The following is a 22,158-nucleotide window of genomic DNA, read 5'->3' on the forward strand; positions in this document are numbered from 1 at the left end:
GTTAGTTACCTTGAGTGTGCTGTTCGTGTGAAGAGCGACAATCGTTTTTTGGTTGCGGTGTCGTGCCCAGCGACATTGTTAGATTCTGTGAAGCGAGCATGCTGCCTTCCGGCACGCCCGTTTCATGCTCTGTTTGAACTATAGCTCATTGTTTGTGGCGATATCGAGACTAACCCTGGGCCTACTCTGGGCGCCACAGTTGGGCAGGCCAGAATACTTAGTGAAATGACAAGTGTTTGGGAAAGGCAAGATGTGGCTGACCAGCAGATTAAGCAATTGACGGAAAGAGTTACTGCCTTGGAAACTGCAAATGCTGCAGTTGATTCCACTGTAGTCGATTCTGTGCCTAATGAGTCGTTGCGCAATATAATTGATAGGCTACAGTCTATAACGATGAGATGTGATAACGCGGAAAACAGGCAACGGCATGACAATCTGACCTTTTTTGGTATAGATGACGAACATAAAGAAGAGTGGGCAACATCCGAGCAAAAAATAATAACTTTCTGTTCTGAAAAACTTAGCATCTCCCTAACAAATGACCACTTTGAACGGGTGCATAGACTGGGAAAGTACAACACGGATAAGCAGCGGCCAATTATTGCTAAAATGAGTTCCTTTAAAGACAAACAAAAAGTTCTTTCTGCCGCGCATAAACTAAAAAGGGTACTGGCTTTTCAATTGGTGATGACTTCTCGCCATCTACACGTTATTGCAGGAAAAAATTAATTGAATACGCCAAACGCTGAAAGAAGCCGATAAATTTGTCAGTTGACAAACTGCGCATTGACACGAGACCTACATGTATGATCACGCAACTGATTAAGTTATATTTCATAAAAAATAGTAAAGAAAGCATGCACACGCAACCGAACCTATACGTTCAGACTACTTGAACAAGTAACCATTCATGCAGTTATGCTTTACTAACATACGCAGCTTTATACCCAAACGTGATCAACTTTGCTTGTTCTTAGAAGATAGTAACACTGACATTTTAGCAATAACAGAGGCTTGTCTTCATTCCGATATACTCGATCACGAGCTTCTCCCCGATAACAGCACCTATAACATATTTAGGCATGACCGCGATAACAAAAAAGGTGGTGGCGTTCTACTAGCTATTAAAAAAACACTCTCATTCTTTTGTGTCAATAAAGAGTCCGCTGTTGAAATTGTATGGACCGCATGCATCACATCAGCAACAAAAATATTGATAGGAGTGTGTTATCGCCCTCCCGACTCGGATAACTTGTTTGTAGAAGAGCTGCGCAAAAGCATTGATTCAGCAATTCAGCAATGCTATCCTGATAATATATACTAGCTCGGCGACTTTAATTTTCCCCTGATGGATTGGTCCCTCCTAACTTCTACCTGCCACGAAGCAATAGAATTTGTAAGTCTAACCCTATATTATAACCTGTTTCAAGTTATCAAGGAACCGACTCAGGGTACAAACATTTTAGACTTAATTATAACTAACGCTCCCGAGACTGTTAGTGCTATTCTGCACATAGATCGTTTCAGTGACCATAAGCTACTTCAAATAACACTTAACCTCCCAACCCACGTATTACATAGTACTGTTAAAAAAATTAAGGACTGCAATAAAGGTAATTACGAAGGTATGAATGACGAACTGGAAGTTTTTTACGATCAGGTTTTTCTTCCATCTTTCCCGTACCTCTCAGTCAACGAAAACTGGGTACTCTTCAGAAACACAATCATTACATTGGTTGATAAACATATTCCCCTAATTTCTATTTCTAACGACAATAAAAACCCCTGGTTTAACAAAACACTTAAGTCCCACATATAAAAGAAGCGGCGGCTCTACAAATTTGCAAAGCGCACTTAGAGCCCTTCAGATTGGGAAAAATACAAGGATTCCTAAAAGAGTACTGCTCCGAAATAAGCACAGCGAAATCTAAATATATTACGCATGACTTGCATCCATGTTAAATACTAATCCGAAAAAATTGTGGCAAGTAATTTCCCCTCACAAAGCTACCAATTCTGTCAGTATACCAGATGTTAACCATATGCCTCTATCAGATGTAGATAGCGCTTCAGTGTAGAACTCATTTTTTTCATCTGTGTTCACATGCGAAGATCATTCCAAAGTGCCCGAAGTTCGCGAGTTTGATTATACATTCATGGAACCTATTGTCGTCAGCGCTAAAGGGATTGCATATCCTATTGGAAAACTTACATTATCAACTTCTTCAGGCATTGATAACATAAATTATAAGGTACTCAAGAAGACGTCATCCTTCTCAAGTAAAATTCTGTAGCATATCTTCACGCAATCTTTATCAACAGGACAACTGCCGGCTGATTGGAAAATTGGTAAAGTACTTCCCTTATTTAAAAGTGGCAATAGATATTTAGAAGAAAATTATCGCCCCGTATCACGAACATGCATTTGATGCAAGATGCTTGTGCATATAGTTCTTTCGCAAATTTATTGTCATTTAGACACCAATAACTTCTTTTTTGAGAATAAGCATAGATTTGGGCGAGGTTTTTATTGCGACACGCAGTTATTCGAATTTACCACTGATCTTCACTTGAATATGGATAATAATTTACAAACTGACGGCATTTTTCTGCACTTTTCTAAAGCATTTGACCGCGTACCTCATTCCCGTCTGATTTCAAAATTAACAGAACTTCGTTCAGATTCGCTAACGTTATCGTGGATCCGTAACTTTTTGTCTTTTCGACAGCATTTCACTCTGGTTAATAACTCTTCCTCTCCAATTTCCGACGTCACCTCCGGAGTGCCTCAGGGTCGCGTCTTGGGGCCACTACTTTTTCTAACCTACATTAATGATCTTCAAACAAATATTTCTTCGTCAATACGACTTTTTGCTGATGATTGCATTCTATACCGTTCTATAACGAGTACCGATGACCACATTGCTCTGCAGAAAGACCTTAATCTCAATAACAACTGGTGTGGTACATAGCAAATGACTTTAAATTTATCTAAATGTAAAGTAATATCCTTTGGTCGAAAAACATTAACTTTTGCATTTGATTACTATATAAATAATCCCAATGTGTCACGGTCATCTTCGCATAAATACCTCGGCGTCCATCTCACCTCTAATCTTACTTGGGCGGCACATGTAACCGGCATATCCGGAAACGCGTCAAGAACACTAGGCTACTTACGTCGAAACCTAAATCTCGAAACAGCATCTAGCTATATGGCGCACAGTTGCTCTCCTGTCTTTGCTTCATAAATATATTCACGCATCCAGGCCACCACCCTTCCCACTAACAGCACCATTGCGCATGTCTAAACGACTACACAATCAGTGAAGCAATACACGCATCTTTGGAAAAACAAAATCATGGAATTTTTCGGCTTCGCCTCGTGCCATAGCACTCTGGAATGACCTACCCGACGTCATTGTCAATTTAACTAATCGAGCAATTTGTGCGAGCAATTAATGATACATGTATCTGAATAGCATTGTATAACCTCCTTCAATTCTGTTTTTGTTCATGGTGTTTTTTTTTGTGACTGTCGAATTCTTGTTGTTGCCTGAAACCCCGCCTGGTCATCTGTGCATTGCTTTGTAATGTATTGGTTTGTATTGCTTTGTCATGTCACAGAAGTTTCATCAACTAGCATTCTTTCCTATGTACCCGCCTTACTCCATGCTCCCTAAGAGACCCTGTAAGCTGTTTTTAAATATATAAATAACTAAATAAATAAATAAATATTCCAATCCAGTTGGAGTACGGGGTGTTAAGAATTGGGTCTGCACATTCGCCGGTGCGCGCATTCCAGAGGAGTGACGTCATAGCCGCGGCAGACGCACTGGCTCCGTCGCGTGCCCAGCTGTGCGCCTCCGTTGCGCAGTAGCCAAGTCGGACGCTGCGCTGCAGCCGCTTCATAGCCGTTTCGCGTGGCTCCTAGAGAGCTGTGCTGCGCATGCGCGAGGACCAGTGACTGGACTGGACTTGACTGGATTGGATTGGATTGAAAATCGTTTTATCAGCAGTAAGCATGATAATCAGCGAATCCTAGAGAACCAGAAACCTAAGAATAACCAGCTGAACCTTAACTCACGCTGTGTATATCCTGGCGTAGCCGAGCTAAGCCACTGCTAATTTTTTCACTCTGTCCGTGCACGGTGCTCAACAAGCTAGTTACGAAAGCGAAATTTTTTGCGCTGTTTTGCTTTCATTTTTCACGTTGTGGTTAGCCCAAAAGCTGTAGTCCTCGCCATTTCGCTACGCCAAACCACGCTGAAAAATTCCCCGCATTTCCCCGAGGGGAAGAATGTGAAAGTGCGAATGCACGAGTTGAATTTGCGCGGTTCGGTAATGTTCGCGAAAGAGAGATCACACACACACACAACTACAAAGAAAGAAAGATGCATTTATTCACAGACACCTATTTGTGTTGTCGTTGTACTTGATTGCTAGAGCGGATCTCAGCTTTGAAATTTCGTGTCAGTACTCCTTTAAGCAGGTGCATTAGCCCTTCTCCCGCACGATTCCTGGCCAATCCCCCACGTGGGTATGTGCCAAGCACAGACACCTATTTGTGTTGTCGTTGTACTTGATTGCTAGAGCGGTTCTCAGCTTTGAAATTTCGTGTCAGTACTCCTTTAAGCGGGTGCATTAGCCCTTCTCACGCCCGATTCCTGACCAATCCACCACGTGGGTATGTGCCTGTCAGCGGCCAGGCAGCGCGCGCCCATCTCCCCCCGTTGCCAAGGAAGACGAGGAGATTCCTGGCCAATCCCCCATGTGGGTATGCTATGCGGACATCGCCGGTGGACGTAGGTTCAGGGTCGCTTAAGAAGTGCATTCGCACTTAACTGGCCAATCCCCCACGTGGGTATGTTATGCGGACATCGCCGGTGGACGCAGGTTCAGGGTCGCTTAAGAAGTGCATTCGCACTTAACTGGCCAATCCCCCACGTGGGTACGTTATGCGGACATCGCCGGTGGACGCAGGTTCAGGGTCGCTTAAGAAGTGCATTCGCACTTAACTGGCCAATCCCCCACGTGGGTATGTTATGCGGACATCGCCGGTGGACGCAGGTTCAGGGTAGCTTAAGAAGTGCATTCGCACTTAACTGGCCAATCCCCCACGTGGGTATTTTATGCGGACATCGCCGGTGGACGCAGGTTCAGGGTCGCTTAAGAAGTGCATTCGCACTTAACTGGCCAATCCCCCACGTGGGTATGTTATGCGGACATCGCCGGTGGACGCAGGTTCAGGGTCGCTTAAGAAGTGCATTCGCACTTAACTGGCCAATCCCCCACGTGGGTATGTTATGCGGACATCGCCGGTGGACGCAGGTTCAGGGTCGCTTAAGAAGTGCATTCGCACTTAACTGGCCAATCCCCCACGTGGGTATGTTATGCGGACATCGCCGGTGGACGCAGGTTTAGGGTCGCTTAAGAAGTGCATTGCACTTAAAAGGTCTTCTCAGCCTAGTGTTTCACGCATTTTGCGCCCCACCTGCACAGTCACGGACAAATGAAATTTGAGCGCGAAAATATTAAACAGCACACGCAAGATAGAGAAATACTGTTAGTTCAGGCCAAATAATGGCGCGGTATTGGTATATTAAGTGCGAATGCACTTCTTAAGCGAGCCTGAAGCGTCCGCCGCCGTCCGCATAGCAACAGCTGCGGGTGCGCGCGCTCCTCGTCTTCCTTGGCAACGAGGGGAGATGGGCGCGCGCTGCCTGGCCGCTGACATGGCACATACCCACGTGGGGGATTGGCCAGGTATCTCCTCGTCTTCCTTGGCAACGGGGGGAGATGGGCGCGCGCTGCCTGGCCGCTGACATGGCACATACCCACGTCGGGGATTGGCCAGGAATCGGGCGTGAGAAGGGCTAATGCACCCGCTTAAAGGAGTACTGACACGAAATTTCAAAGCTGAGATCCGCTCTAGCAATCAAGTACAACGACAACACAAATAGGTGTCTGTGAATAAATGCATCTTTCTTTCTTTGTAGTTGTGTGTGTGAGTGAGTGAAAAACTTTATTAGACGAGAGGCCATGGGGCCCTGGGGGGGTAAGGATGAGGGGAAAAGGGGAAGGTAACAACTCTCACAATGAACACAGTTGCAGTCTTGGCGTCCTAATCACAAAATGAACACATAATAGTCAGTCAGTGGCACTAAAATGCACAGCTCACACTTAAATGTACAGTTCACACTGTAGACAACGCGGTTCACACTGAAAACAGTGCACGCTGCAGTCAGTTCACATTGTAGGTAGAACGGGGAAGTCTACCAGGCCGTTACACTAATTTGTAGAGTCCGTTTTCAAGGGCGTACTCGGTGATTGCTTCTAGTGTGGTGGGATCGTCGCGGACCCGACTAACATGTTCCTGTTCAGTCACAGGGGCGGGACCTAGAGTTAAAAGCTGGTGGCGATTACGGTCGAATGATGGACAAAGCCAAATTAAGTGATAAAGATTTGGTGTGCCTTCACGACTACAGTGGGGGCATCGGCGCAATTCGGATCCTGCTGGAGCTGTCCATTTATAAATAATGTGGGGGGTGTACGCTGCATTCGCATACACTTTATTGGCGAATACTTCCCCGGGACGCGAGAAGCGCTTGAGAGGGGCAAGGATGCCAACAGGAGTTTCTGCCTGTAAGCGCTTGCAGCTTTCCTTTTTGAGGTGACGAAGCTGGAGTTGCCAGTCTGCCTGGAGAGGGGGGACGGGCGTGGCGGGCACCGTGGGAGGTGATCTCTCTTTCGCGAACATTACCGAACCGCGCAAATTCAACTCGTGCATTGGCACTTTCACATTCTTCCCCTCGGGGAAATGCGGGGAATTTTTTTGGAAAGCCACGATTCAATTTTTTTTTAAACTAAGCCACGAGTCAATTCGACTTGCATGGGAAGAAATCGCGCTCTTTGTGTGTTTAGGTACAAATTTTTGTGTTTGCGTTTCATTTGTCTATGGCAGCACATCGTCGAGCGAATGCCGATGGAGTACAGACTAGCGGAGAGATATTCACCGCTACCGCTGCGGATATACGTCATTCCGCCGTGCACGGTGTGGGGTGGCGAATTGTTCGCTTTCCCGGCAATCGGATAGCATAATTTTTATGAGTGAGTGAGTGAGTGAGTGAGTGAGTAAGTGAGTGAGTGAGTGAGTGAGTGAGTGAGTGAGTGAGTGAGTGAGTGAGTGAGTGAGTGAGTGAGTGTGTGTGTGTGTGTGTGTGTGTGCGTGTGTGTGTGTGCGCGCGCGTGTGCGCGTGTGCGTGTGCGCGTGTGCGTGAGTGCGCGTGTGCGTGAGTGCGCGTGTGCGTGAGTGCGCGTGTGCGTGTGCGTGTGTGCATGTGCGTGTGTGTGTGTGTGCTAGTGTGAGTGTGTGAGTGTGTGAGTGTGTGAGTGTGTGAGTGTGAGTGTGAGTGTGCGTGCGTGTGTGCGTGTGCGCGTGTTCGTGCTTGTGCGTGTGCGTGAGAGCGTGTGCGTGAGAGCGTGTGTGTGTGTGCGTGAGTGAGGGAGTGAGTGAGTGAGTGAGTGAGCTAGTAAAAAGCGAGGGAAAGAGTAAGTGGGTGAAAGTGTGAAAAGGTGAGTGAGTGAGTGAGTGAGTGAGTGAGTGAGTGAGTGAGTGAGTGAGTGAGTGAGTGAGTGAGTGAGTGAGTGAGTGAGTGAGTGAGTGAGTGAGAAGGTGAGTGAGTGAGTGAGGGAATGAGTGATTGAGTGAGTAAAAAAGCGAGGTACTAGGAAAGTACTCAATGTTCCGGCGTTTGGAATGGAAGAGAGTTTGAAACTGCTCAGTATGGCGAGCTTAGTAGCGGACGTCACTTGTTAGTGCGCTCCACGCGACGAGTTTAGTAGTCCCTGCTTGCTAATTTTATTAGTTGGCTCCTTGTTAGACAGGAGAATATTATTCATAATGATTATACTGTCGCATTTCGCTTTCTTATCAAATTTGTAACCCTTCGCATTACACGCCGTTTTATTTCTTGCGCGAGCGCCCTCTGAAGACACGCGACCGAATCATCATTTTTATTGCTTCACTAAGCGCGAATACGTATTTGCGGTACTCATAAATATTTTTTCCCGCTACGTTGCCGTTTCGAGGGCGTGTTGGTAATTTTACTGGGTGCATCTGTATGCAGCTTACAAACTGGGAACACTGGATTTCGCTGATGAATGCAGTAAAAACAATTTCATTGAGTGTGGCATCATGCGAATTTTTGTAATGTTGCGGGAACCCTGGAAAGCCCCAACGCTGCTGTACTTTTGCGTTTCTAATGATTTTACATAAATTCCAATGTAATTTCTACGTTTTTTGACACGTTCAAGACTGATTTGTGGCTATTATCTCGCTTTTGCAGTGCACGCGGCCAGGCGATAAAATATGTAACGAAATTTCTCTTTCCAATGTTTACCACACCCTTTTATTGAACCTACTATGTGTCGCACAATGACACGAGGAGTTTTTTTTTCGCAATTATCGGGCTGACTGGAAAACTCCGATGTGCGCCTGGGAACGAGAAACGCCTTATTTAAGTTCTGCTTCTAGCGACGAACCCTCCTCGCTTGCGTGGCAGGTGGACGCCATGAACCGTTGACCTGCCAGCTTCCCGTGACTCGAGACCTCGCTGACTTCTGCGGCTGGTCCTATTACACAAAGTGCCCGCCCGTGTGGTTTCAGAGCGCCGTCGTGTAAATATATGCATTTTGCCAGAGATGGAGCGGGAATACGATTACATGTATTCTTTCCAAAAGAGAGCCCTTTTACTGCGAAGCGCTATACCTCTAACCAGCCAAGGAACGTTTCGCGTCCACGTCAGCAGAAAACTCCCAGGTAACTACTACTGGCTACACACATAAACATCGTACTCGACTACTGGCTACTGGCTACACACAGGCTAGACAAACCTTGCCCCAGCTAAGAAGCACTTCATCGCATGAGAAGACATTCGTGCAACCAAGGAAACCTCACGTGAAGCTTTGCCGACACTTGGTTGCGCGAGCTGGCTAAGAGACTTTATAACTGGGCCAGAAGCCTAGGGCTTGTGGTGGTAAAGGGGTCGGGAGGCGACGCCACCACGCTGGCGCCTCTTGACGGCTGCAGAAGCCCAGCGCTTCAATTAGAAACACGCCTATAGTGTAAATGCTACACAAAGCTTCCCCCTCTGCCATCTGTGTGACCGCCCCCTCACTCTTTTATATCCTTCAAAATGAAAGAAAAAAATGGCACAGCTTGCACTAGAGGTATAAGGCCGGAGAAACACCGAGTCGGAAGGACTAAATCCTGCGAAACCCCACTACGACGTGCAAGGTTGCACGTCGCAGGCACTAGCGACCGCCACAGTAGGGCATCCAGCGCCACCTCTCCCGTAAATCGAGGGTGACCTCTGGCAGGTTCTTGTCGACGTCCTGTTGAATTATTCGACTGTAAGCACCAGCACTCCCGGCATTGGGGAGCGTGCAGACTACCATTAGGCCAGCCGCAACCGGAGTTAGCAAGGAGTGTAAAACCTGTGAGAGCAATGGGGAAAGCTTCTTAGAAGCTGCGGCATCTGAGAGCACAGGTTACTGTTTTCTGCTGTCAAGCATTCGTCACGCGCTTTGCAAACCCAGTCTGTTTAGAATAGCCGAGAATCTACTGAGGGGCCGAGAGATCTCCACTTAGCTGCAGTCTCAGCCGAGCTGCTTTTAAGAGTCGCTTTCGCTGATGCGGGCCCGGTCGCTTCATCCACATCATCCACAGTACCCGCAACCTTGTGCACGATGGACAATTTTACGCACTCTTGCCTGGCTCCATGAAGCAGCTGAACACTTCAAGACGAAAGATGATGTGCCCCTCCGTCTCACGACAGCGATGGTTGAACTCGAAGCTTTCTCGTGATGGATTCCTTCGACGGACAATCCCACACTGCGGGTATGTGGTACACTGGAGGTACACACCACCTTTCTAGAATACCCGCAGCAACTCTTGAGTATACACTCCGTAGTCCTAACGTTTGGGTTGGGGGCCTACGGTGTGAATCGGTACCTGTTGCTTGGCGTACCGTGAGCACTGTTTTGAGTGGATGCCGGTTAGATGTGCTAGACCACAACATGTGACATTATGCCTACCATCCTAAACTTCCAAATGCGACGTTAGGTTTACCGCCTATGCGTAGCAGCCTTCCGGCACGCAGAGCAACGCTATTTTCATCGTTGATGGGGCTGATAGGACTTGAGGTGTTAACCTCACAACATCACGTTAGGCCTATTTTGGTCGCGCTGCCGTACGCCTGCGACACCCTCCTCCCTCTGCTGCTCATCTCCCTCTAGCGGAAGGGGCCTAACGGAGCCGCCTCCAAGGTTCGAAGGAAAGCGTTTTGATTTCTGTACGCTTGACCTCGATCATCGTCAGAGAATGTTCTCTTTTCTGCTGTGCGTTTTCGCGTACGGACCTTATCAGTGAGGGGCTGAAAGCATTGCTTAAAGATTTATGCATCTGCAGTGAAAGCGTCGTTGACAGAGCTGCACCCTATTTTTCGCGAAGCGCTCCTTGAAGACAGATATTTATTTATTTATTCATTATTTTATTTATTTATTTTTAATATTTATTTATTTATTTATTTATTTATTTATTTATTTATTTATTTATTTATTTATTTATTTATTAAAAACATTCAGCAGGCCGGAAGGGCATAGCGTGGTAACGATATCAAATATGAAGTAATGCAAACAGCAAAAGCAGAAAGAATGAAATGAAATATAAAACACTGGTTGTCAGGCACAACCAAACATGGAAAACTAAATATTTACTTGTAATAAAACAAGAGAGTTAAGAAAATTTCCGGATGTGCTGTTCCAATCATTAATTGTGCAGGGGAAAAAGACAATCTAAATAAATTGGTAGCAGCCAACTTTGCGGTTAAGGACAGAGAATGGGAAGGGCGAGTACGGGCAGTAGCAAGGGTTTTCAAGAAGGTACTCCAGCCCAAATCAGATTGTCGGTGAGAAAATAAGTACAACAATTTAAGGGAGAGAAACTTTCTTTTAAACTCCAGTGTTTAACTTGCCTTGCCAGCACCAGCTCGGGAACAGAATTTGTGCGAACAAATAGAAATAAATAAATTCGAATCCCCTCTAACAAGTCAATATTCTTTGTAGTGTAAGGGTGTCAAACAACGGAAACATAATACAGGTCAGGCCTAATTATAGTTGTGTACGAAAGTAATTTAGTATTACCTGGAGCGTCACTAAGCTTTTGCCGAAGTAAGCACAATTGACGAAAGGCACAGGAAAAGACATGAGTAACGTGCGACTTTCAGCTTAGAGGTTTTATTGTAGTTATTCGCAAATATGTATATTCCTGAACTTAGTTTAAGGTATTTTATGACACAGAGTACAAAAAGTTGTGTGGATTCCATCGCGTGCAGATGCGAAGTGACAGGACTTGTTCCAGGGCTCCAGTAGAGGATGTCAATAATTGAGGAGTTTAGAGCTTCATGGTAACTAATAAAGTAATTAATTATAAGTAACGAACTCATGAGCAAAATTTGAATTTAGAAGGGTTGTTTAATGACGGACGTGATCTCAGGAAATCAGTAAATCAGAAAATGTAAGAGGCCAAGAACGCTACCCTGAGGGACTCCGGAGGTGACAGGAAGAGCACTAGAAATAAAATGGTTGTTTCTCACTCTAAGACTTCTCCAAATATATTATTGTTAGACGGGCTTCACGTTACGAGCTAAGAGCAATTTTGGCTTGCAAAACGGCCGTAGTTGCCAATTCAAGCGTAATATTATCAGTGTTTCAGATTGTTCGATATCGACGCATCGGTGTATTCGTCGTCCTGTCTATTGGTCATTGTACGCTATGTCGCACCAACCATTCGTATTAATTCGTTTTGTTCAGCTTATCTTTCTTTCTATAACCGGTATCTAGAAAAAATATTATACCAACGGATCTTATTCAGCCTTCCTTAACACCAGATTTACATATTTAAAGCGGAGCCGTTTAATCTCTCTTCTGACCGTGCGAACCATCCACAAGACATTCCACTCGGCGAGTGTAAGGGAGAAAATATTAAGCCAAGAAGTTTGAAGGAAATTGGGTAGGAGGCAATGAGCCCTCGAGCATGCGTTAGGAGTGCGCGCCTCAACACAAAAACGCTTCCCGTGGTCGGAATCGAACCTGTGTACCTCCCGGTTTGAAACCGGCCTCTATTAGATAGCGCTATCATCATTTTCGGGGCGTTGGCTTCGACCTTTGGCTTAGTTTAAGTGGCGATTGGTTTCGGATATTCGCAATTCCGATTTTCGACTTTGAGCGGGCGGCTTTCATACTTTGATTAAACTCATTTTGCACGGAGAAAGCTTCGTTTTTTTTTAACATCTTTCTCTTAAGCAAGGGCAGCTCTAAGAAAAGCTAAGTTTAAGCTAGTGAAGCCAAACCAGCTCTGCTGCGTCCTCAGTGTTGCCATCTCAATTGCGAAGGCGGCCAATTTTTAACACGAAAGTGTTTTATGCCGTGATCCACCAAGACGTGACTAATGTCATATCCATCACGGAAATGACATCGCCACAAAAACGCGGCTGCTCCAGGATTCGGGCCGGGTTCTCCGTCGCCGCAACGGGATGTGCCAGGCGCTTTACCGAGTCTGCTACGAGCTGAAGCGGTGACAGCCTGTTTTTTTATATTGAAGAAGCGGTGACAACCGTATGAACACGCCACATATCTTTCCTATAACCACCTCTATTTCGATGGTGCTGCCGTCTAAAAGAGGTTAAGCGAAGTAGTGCATCACCATGCTAATGAGTGCCGACAGGTGGCGCCAACTGAGCTCCTCGCAACGCAACCGTCTGCCCTACAGTCCACGGAGCAGGGATGCAGTGGTCGCACATTTGGGAAAGCGACGTGCCAGCAGGTTGTCGCTCGCTAAGCACACCCACAAGGCAGTCCCGCAAATCATGCTCCTTCGATGCAGCGGACCTTGAGTTAACCAAACGATTCGGTGGCAACTTGTTCGGTTTCGTTCGCATGGTTTGCAAGCGCGTGTGGTTTCATTTGGGTCTACGCAAAGCTCCGGCGCGTGCAATCCCGTGTCTAATGTTGACTGTGCCATGCTGGCGAAATATAAATAGCGGTGGGCAAGTTCATAACGATGCAATATAAACATTCAAATGAACCAGTGAAGGCACATCTGACTTTCGTGTGTTACCGATTCCTATGAAAGAGGGATCAACCACATTTTTTTAGTGAGGATTCGCAGTGCTGTTAATTGTATTCATCCTCTTTATCAGTTTACCCGTTCTGCTGTGCATCAATTTTATTTTCCTACAACTACGACTTTTTCGAAATCCCGTACACTGTTGATATTACCGTTCCAATTGTGTAAACGTGCTGAGTTTGTGTGTTCTTTCCGTCTCTGCGTGCTAGATCATTGCAGTTGTCTTATGTAGGGCGTATGCGCGCTCAAGGTGCACACGACAGCATTGTACCTCGCACCGCCTATCGAATCGGATAGTCGTTTGCACCGCACAGAGAGAAGTGTGTCGTTATCTGCCTAAAGTATATATTTTGCTGCTTTAGTCATGTCGGACAGGGACCACGTGAGCACGCGCGTTTGCTCACATTTGCTCATGTTTCTCATCGTCTCATATAACCACAATCTGTGCCAAAGCATCGAAATCATTAGGATACCTACGCCGAAACTTGCGTAACGCACCTACTTACATCCGCAAGAAGAGAGAATAAACTTTAATTAATCCAGAAAATGCTTGAGAGAGGCGCCCTCATTCCAGGATGCCTTGAGCTCGGGCCGCGTCGACAGCCCTTTCGATCAGGCGCAGCTGATCTTCGAGGCCGGAGCTGGCCAAGGCTCTCTCCGAAAGCTCTGTGGAAAGGTGGATGTTAGGGGGGTCTAGGGTGGACTTGTCGCAGCCGCCCACTACGTGTCTGAGAGTCCCGGGCTCTCCACAGAAGCGGCAAAGGGGAGAAACGTGTGTCCGGTCAAAGAGGTGTAGTCTGGTGGAATGCAAATTAGACTGTTTAACTTTCATTCGTACATAATTAGAGCTTGCTTTATCTGTATGGTCATCACATCAAGCTTATTGAGTCAATTCAAATAATAAAATCAATTCAAAATAGAGCTGCGCGCTTAATTTCCCAGAATTTCGACCACCATGCTAGTATTACTCAAATTAAAATAGATATGTCAATTCAGCCGTTAGGATCCCGCCGCTCAATTGCTCTTCCCTGCCTTCTGCACAAAGGCATAAATTCAGCTACTCCATCCCCATTGCCCCTGGAAGCACCTGTACGCAGGTGAGCATGGCTCAATAATCAAATCAGGTTCAAGCAAACACTTGCAACAACACGTTCATTCACCTTATCTGCCTTGGTGCGTGCTATTTCATTATGGAATGATCTTCCAAACGCCATCGCCTGCTTATTGAACGTGATGCATTTCATGAGCTGCTCTCCAGCTATTTTCCGTGGCTCTTATTCACAGGTTTTAATCTTGTTGTAATGTTGCCAAACTTTCTTTCTTCTTTTCGTTGTTTAAAATTCATATTGTAGTCTACTTTAATTGTATTGACACTTCCTCAAAATTGTATAATGATGTTGTCACATATTATTGCTTTATGCCATTTCGCGTTGCTACTGTTCTACTTTTCGATTCACCGAATACCAAGATGTTCATAATACCCTGCGTTACCAAATTTATGATCCTTCGTTGTTGTTTTCCTTCTTTACCCCAATGGAATTCCAATGTACTGCGCTGGATATTTTTGTTCTATTTTTGTTGCCCCCCTCACCGAATGCTGTCCCGAGCCCGTGACGTAACGTGAAATAAATAAATAAATAAATAAAGAAGTTTAGTGCGACGCGACTTACCAAGTACCGCACCGAGGGTCGCCGCCCGGACGACAGGCATCACGTCGAAGAACCCACCGGCCATGCTGGCCAATTTTTTCATCAGCCGCTCTCCTCTCTTGTTAAAAATGGGGACGTAGCCATCGAGAATGCGGAAGTGGTAGCCCGGCCTTACGATCTTCCGACGGGATTTCCAGGCCTCGCCGCTTCTGTAAGACAAATGCGACAGCACATGGGCTCAGTAGATAAATTTACGTGGTACTCGCACGCGCATCTCGTTACACACAAATATTACAGTTATCTTTTCTGGTAAGCAGGAATGCTGGTAAAATCGTGTGTGTCGCGACAGTACACTTCACTACAACAGGATAAACAATTTCTGTGTGGTGTGGCGCTTCACGTTAAGCGTGCCGCGGCGAAAGCTTTTTTTATTCGCTAACTAACCCGAATACTTCAGACAAGCTCAAAAGCCATGCTCCCATTCGCACCATATATTAGACCGAAGCCCGCTTTGAGGCTCATAGCTACGCCATAGGTGCTATTCCAACGGTTGTGTGTTTGCAAGAAAAATTCTACTTAGCGTAAGCTCAATTTTGTTGTCGCCAACTTGACATCGTAGTAGCAAAAAGCAAACACTGAAGTGCCGAATACGTAGGCATAAATCTGCCTCATTGAAACTGAGTTTTTATCTTTTGTTTTAAAGGAAGAAATTCATTAGAAATAGGAACAACTTCATCGGCGTCCATAAAGAGTAAACCCCTCAACTCGCTGACAGTAGAAGATGCATAGATATAGATGAATTTTCACCACCGTAGCTACAAGCTTCCCGTTACTTATATCCACATTTTCAAGATGATTACGATTACAGTGCGAAAGCAAGAACATAAATCTGAAAAGCACCTTTTTTAGGTTGTCCTCTAAATAGAAACCATATTTACAAAGTAACCACACAGACTAAAAGCAAACTAACTTCGGTTGGCCATGTAGTGAGACGAACGGACAACCAGCGGACAATTAGAGTAACAGAGTAGATACAGGAGATGGTTTTAGAAGAAAGGGAAGGCCATTAACCTGTATAGGTAAGAAATAAAGAAATTCGCTGGTAAACTGTCAAGCAGTGCAGGACAGGCGCGGTTGGAGGTCAATAGGAGAGGCCTTAGTACTGCCGTAGATCTGAATACTTTGGTGTTGGCAATGATGATGAGGGGGAGTAGGAGAAGGAGGAGGATATGCAGTTACAAGCAAACTTCTTAGTCTTGTGCAGATTGCCAGGTGTTATTGGCCAACTCAGCCTAGCGAAACCATACGCTCCTTTCTGCTTTTCGCGTAGACGGGCTTGCCAAAAATGAAAATTGCGAGGTAATAACAAGCTGCTTCCGAGGTTCTACGCATACGTGTTTACAGAATGAACGCTCGGGGGAGATGGGTATTAATGCGCTGGCGGGCACACACTTATTTATCATGCCAAGCAAACCGATAAAAGTCTTAGGCAAAGTATGTGTGATTGGTTACTCGGTCCGTGCACTGGGCCCATTGCTTTGAGGGGCGTGAATGATGTGAGCTGCGTGAATAAATGGTGATGGGTATTGAAAATATCATGCAAATGTTAAGGCTGCTCCACTCAATGTGCGATCTGTCAACTGTGGAGCTGTGATTGGCCAGAGGAGCTTTGGCGCCTTTCCTTGACTAGTTTCAGTATCATCCTGGCGTTGATAGCGAAATTAGTCAAGAGGGGGCGCCTGAGCCCCTCGAAACGGTAGAAAAAAAGTGGAGTGAGTTTTTTATATTGATTTAATTTTTAACATAAATTGATCATTGTTTTCTTTTGAAAATTACTTGAACCTGATTGCGGCTGGGCAATCGCACCCTCCACGGCAACGGCGCAGTGCAAAGATCAGCTGCCCCACTTTGCTCTTAGAATACGTGTGCCTCTCTGGCGCAGAAGGATTGACATCGGCTTCGTAATTCCAGGGACCCACGTTCGACCGCGTCCAGAGGAAGGGATGATATTTTCAAAGCCCTTGTAGGCAGAATGTTTGCTCGCTTCACTGCAAATCTGGTCGTAAGAGGATAGTCGTCTGCCGCCTCAGGCACGTGAGCCGTTCGCCGCTCTTTGCTACCAGTACCCTCACGCCCTTCCAATCCCTGCATGCCTCACTCCTCTATTCATGAATTGGATGGAGGTTTGTTCAGAGCAATTCGAGTTTCCTACTTTCGCAGTGTTCGCACGCCTGCTCCTGGGACAGCTCGCACCCTTTTTCTTATCTGTCTTTTTCTTAATTTACCTGGAAGAGTTTTGTTATTTTTGTGATTGCTTTCGCATCGCCTTACTGAGCCATTTTGAACGGGTCGTTTTTAGGGACGAAGGCCCTTAGTTTCAGGGCTGTCGGACCGATGTCCCCGGTGATGACCAAGTTATTTGTTCTGCTCCCCCCCCCCCCCCCAAAAAAAAAAAAAAACTAAAAATGGTGTGCAAGATGGCTAACAAAACAAGAGATGCTAAACAAACAGAATCTGGCGTTAAGCACACGAGCACGTTTGTCTCAAGCTGCTCCGGGATAGTTTATAGGACACCTATGCCGTGCGGGAAGGCTTACATAGGCGAATCTGGACGCTGCGTTAACTCAGAGAACATAAAAATATGTGCAAGAAAGTTTCAGCACCAGGGCACGTAGCTGCCCACTGCGCCGGACATGGGTGCTCTGCGCAATTTGAATGCACGACGATCCTCTTTAAATCTACTGACACGCTCACACGCCAGATACGGGAATCCCATGCAATTCGAAAAGAATCAGACTGTATCAGTTCGCCATCAATTGCATTGTCGACCGCAGAGATGGAACTACTCGACAGTTCGTAGGCAAACGCATGCCCAATGACAAATATTGAATATTTTTTCATCGAGGTTCATTAACCCTTCCGCTCACGTCATCTGAATTTTTCTTTATAAATTGTGTTTGTTGTGAATAATAAATTAGTTGGTAGTGTGCGTTTCACGTGTGTGTGTGTAATTATTCGTCCTCGTCCAACCTAACGTCAGCAATGTTCCGAGTGTCGACGTCTCCCATCGTCGTCGTCATCATCGCGTGCAGAAACCGTACTATTACGACACCGGGTCACTAATGCGCACTAACAGAAAAGTATATAATGGATAAAACTGGATCAAAATAAACTAACGTGATTTAAAGATTGGTGTAACGCTCTTTATCTGCTACCGCAATCGTCAAGCACAAGCAGAAGCTGTTTGTAGACGGGTTATAATTTGTATGACACTCAGGTACCCACTAGCTCTCGACGCTAGGCCTGATCGGTTCGGTCGAAGCAAGAAAGGACATTCTTCACTGTTGTCGGGCCATCGTTTATGCCCGAAAAGGAGTCGCTGCGCCTTGACATGTGGGTTATAATAAATTCTCTTTACCCCCCCCCCCCCTATACATGTGAACTTTGTTTGCATTGATTTCAGAGTAGCTTAATTGTTTCATCACCACAGAGAATTGTTGGGCAAAGTGTAGGCTGCCCGGGGTACTTGGAAACTGATTGTTCTTTGTGTGTGTTTTTCGGGCAGCGCTGTTACCACTAGTCGCTGCGTGCTGATATGTGGTTTCATAATAAATTCTCTTCTCACTATTGTTTCACCACCATAGAGAATTGTTGTGCAAAGTGTAGGCTGCCCGGAGTACTTGGAAACTGATTGCTTTTTGTGTATGTTTTTCGGGCAGCGCTGTTACCACTAGTCGCTGCGTGCTGATAAGTGGTTTTATAATAAATTCTCTTCTCGCGCATCTGCTACCGCAATCGTCAAGCACAAGCAGAAGCTGTTTGTAGACGGGTTATAATTTGTATGACACTCAGGTACCCACCAGCTCTCGACGCTAGGCCTGATCGGTTCGGTCGAAGCAAGAAAGGACATTCTTCACTGGTGTCGGTCCATCGTTTATCCCCGGAAAGGAGCCCGCGGGCAGCGCTGTTATCACTAGTCGCTGCGCCCTGATATGTGGACTATAATAAATTCTCTTTACCCCCCGCGGGCATTGCCCTCCGCTCGCGTTCACCCCTGCCACTATCCCAAAGTGAGGAAGATGTGGCATGCGAATTTCTAAAATCCGGTTGAACGCAAGAGAGGGCGCCACAGCCCAGCAAGCGCGCGATTGCTCCTCTCACCAGCGCTTCTCCGGCGCCCAATCGGCGTGCGCAATGTTGCAAGAAAGAGGCGTGCACTGTTAAAATACACTTATATTCTATATGCTGCGCCTTTCGACCGGTTTCGGGTTAGCCGAGATAGCCAGGGATTTTTTTTTTTCGCTTACTATAATAAAAACCAATCCAAGGAGCATCCTCAACCAACTTAACGCGGGCACGGTTGGTTCATTACATATATTTGCCTCAAATGTACCTGCAGTTTTTTTTTCGCTGAATAATGGGGCATCTTCTGTGTTACATTTGATGTTCTCTGTCGGTTTTCTTGTAAACATTGTATAACGTTGCTTTTGCTGGCTTCTTTCGTTCTTTATTTCTTTTCTCTTTTTTTTCTTTTTTTTCCCATCACCATTGCTGATGATCGCCTTTTGTAGTCATTGTATAACGCTGTTCTTTTTTGGGAATCTTTTTTTTTCTCTCTCTCTCTCTTTCTCTTTTTTACTGCTCTCGTCAACCCTGTGCAATTCCGACCGCAGGGGCAGTAGGCCGTCGTCAGGCAGAGTACATCTGCCTTTTTCCTCTGTAGCCCAGGCTACTCCTGTCTGAATAAAACTTCAACTTCAACATCTATGACCAGTGCTAGCGGTTCCAGGAATTTCGAACAGTTCTGCGTCTTGTTCAGGTATTCTTCTAACCTTTGTGCGGAATACGAAATCGAAGGAGAATTGGCGCCTTTTTGAAGCCTTGTTTCGGTGCGTGACGCCACGTCAGGGCGGTGGCTACATACCTGGACAACGCACGAGCTACTACGACAAGCCGGGCACATGAACTGCGTCGCCCCTTAAATATCAATGCCGGCGAAGTTACAGCAATGAAGCGATGCCGCAGAGTTGGCGCAACGTCAAGAGCCGTTGGCAAAGCGCTACAGTATAAGTTGAGAGAACCGTTACTTTAAACTCCTAGCAATACGTTATGACGACAGAGCAATCGGTTCTCATGATCCTTAGCTAGAGCACCGCCAAGTTTCTAAGATCATTGGACGCACCTCAGTTGGAAATGCATTGTGATTAAAGAAAAAAGTCGGTTGGAACCTAAAGACAATATGCGCCAGCCGATCTTTCGACACCCATTCGATTCCCTCTAAAATGCTGGCATCATCCATTGAAAATAAAGCGAAACACCAACCGGCGTTTATTTTGCCGGGCGTTGCAGACAGCTCTCGGCATTGCTTATAAATAACACATTGAACGTAAACTGAATCGTGGGTTTAACCTGACCTGTCTGCCTGCGCAGGTATTACTTTCCCAAATGTTCGCTTTTTTCCACCAAATACTTAAAAAACCTGGTTTTCTGGCGTCTCGCATGTGATGCACGTGTGAAGATTATCTGGCAACAAATCACGGGCTGGTTGTTACACTTCTATATATTGTGTACAATTTTTCGTCGGAAAGGCGGTGCATACATGTTTACGCGATACTTTTGGGACGATTTATAATCGAGGGGCTGAAATGTAATAAGACACTATTACTTCAGTGCGAACCTGCTACGGAAAAGTAACTGCTCTCCTGACAATCTATTCTTTTCCGCTTATCCGTGTTATTGCGTATTGTCTAGTAAAAATATCGCCAAACAAAAATAAGGACGCCGTACTCGTGTGGAAGGCATTCTAACTCAAATGAAGCGAAGAAAATTGGCATGGGCGGGTCACTTCATGTGTATGAAAGACAACAGGTGGACCACCATAGAGGGGTGACCTACGAACTTTTGGGGGAAATGGTGGGCTCAGCTAGTACTTGATAGGCGGGACCGGAAATCATTGGGATAGGTCTTCTTCCTGACGTGGACACAACCATGCTGCTGCTGACGATGCTGATTGGGTTGATTCAGTGCTCCGAAGTAACTTTTCCTCAAGATTTTATTCCTGGTAGTGTTCAGCACACCCTGGGAAGGCCCGTCTTGGCAGAATAATGAACAGATGGAAATAATCGGCGCGATAAGTTTTAGTACACGCACACATCGTGAGAAAGAAAGAATTACTCACAGGGTCAACATGCCTCCTCCAACCCAAGGCTCCATCATGGCGTAAAAGAAGGACCGGTCCACGTTCTCCGCGTTGGTGAGCACGCTCTGCGCACACAACAAATATCGGCATTGTTCGTCAGTAGAGGTTGGCATCTCGAAATTCAAAGGTTTCGCGCGATTTTGCTGTCAGTTGAAACTGTGCTCTGTTCTTGACCCACATCGTGGAGAAAGCAAACGCGATGCGGGGTGACGAGTGCGAGCAGTGCACTACTGCGTTTTAGCTACACACGCGCTGTCTGTCCGGTACCTTCTATCGCTTCACTGTCGCCGTAACTGGCTTCAATGCACTGTCGTGTGCAGTGTAAGGGAGGCCAAGGGGTTCCCTGTAATCTTGAAATGTTCGTTGCGGGGATTGAGAAGCAACCAACTATGTCACAAACTTTGTCTTTCACAAAATAATCACTACAGGTAAATACTGTAAGACGCGAAGCTGTTTTAAATTCAGAGCAGTTCTTTAACTCACGATGTCACCCGGCGTTGTAGGCGTGCCTCGGCGTCCGCAACAGCCGTTCCAGGTTCGCCCTCTCCCCCACTCCTCCTCTCCCGCATCACGCTACCCTCCTCGCTCTCAACAACAGGTCCGCACCCCTCCCCCTACACTATATCAAAAAATAATACTTACCGGCGCCTGGTTTCGATCCCACGACCCTGCGGGCGGAACGCAAGGTACAGGGTGCTCTACCCACTGCGCCACAAAGCCGACACAGAATGGAAGGCTACGAACGCGCCTTATATCCTTGACTCATTCAAACTACGTCAAGAAGCTGCTGATACAACGCATTCACTACCTGTGGGCGGAATGCGAGGTACATGGTGCTCTACCCACTGCGCCACAAAGCCGACACAGAATGGAAGGCTACGAACGCGCCTTATATCCTTGACTCATTCAAACTACGTCAAGAAGCTGCTGATACAACGCATTCACTACCACCAACTCCCCAAACACTAAACGTTAACGCAATACACCCACCCCCTATGCGACGCATTTACTCGAGTCCCCCTCGCGGGGAGATGGGCCCTTTTTGGTTGAGGCTTCATTTAGACGATATGTGGAGTGCATAGCCTAAGCGGGAGAAGTGCAAGGGCCAAGCACACATGCAG

At 46.2% G+C, this 22,158-nt stretch overlaps 1 protein-coding gene across 2 annotated transcripts in view; it reads right to left on the reverse strand.

Annotated features, from left to right (window-relative positions):
- The window catches only part of LOC144173552 (cytochrome P450 4V2-like), a 75,486-nt gene that overhangs the window by 34,024 nt on the left and 19,304 nt on the right, over positions 1-22,158 (reverse strand). For both annotated transcript variants that reach the window (XM_077701928.1, XM_077701927.1), the window contains exons 3-4: positions 21,017-21,102; positions 14,860-15,047 (exon numbers count right to left, since the gene is read on the reverse strand). In XM_077701928.1, the coding sequence (XP_077558054.1) occupies positions 14,860-15,047; positions 21,017-21,102 (274 nt within the window). The remainder of the gene's footprint in view (positions 1-14,859; positions 15,048-21,016; positions 21,103-22,158) is intronic.

Source organism: Haemaphysalis longicornis, unplaced genomic scaffold (genome assembly GCF_048455015.1).
Source record: "Haemaphysalis longicornis isolate Haplotype H1 unplaced genomic scaffold, Haemaphysalis longicornis Haplotype H1 scaffold_3, whole genome shotgun sequence".
Lineage (NCBI taxonomy): Eukaryota > Metazoa > Arthropoda > Arachnida > Ixodida > Ixodidae > Haemaphysalis > Haemaphysalis longicornis.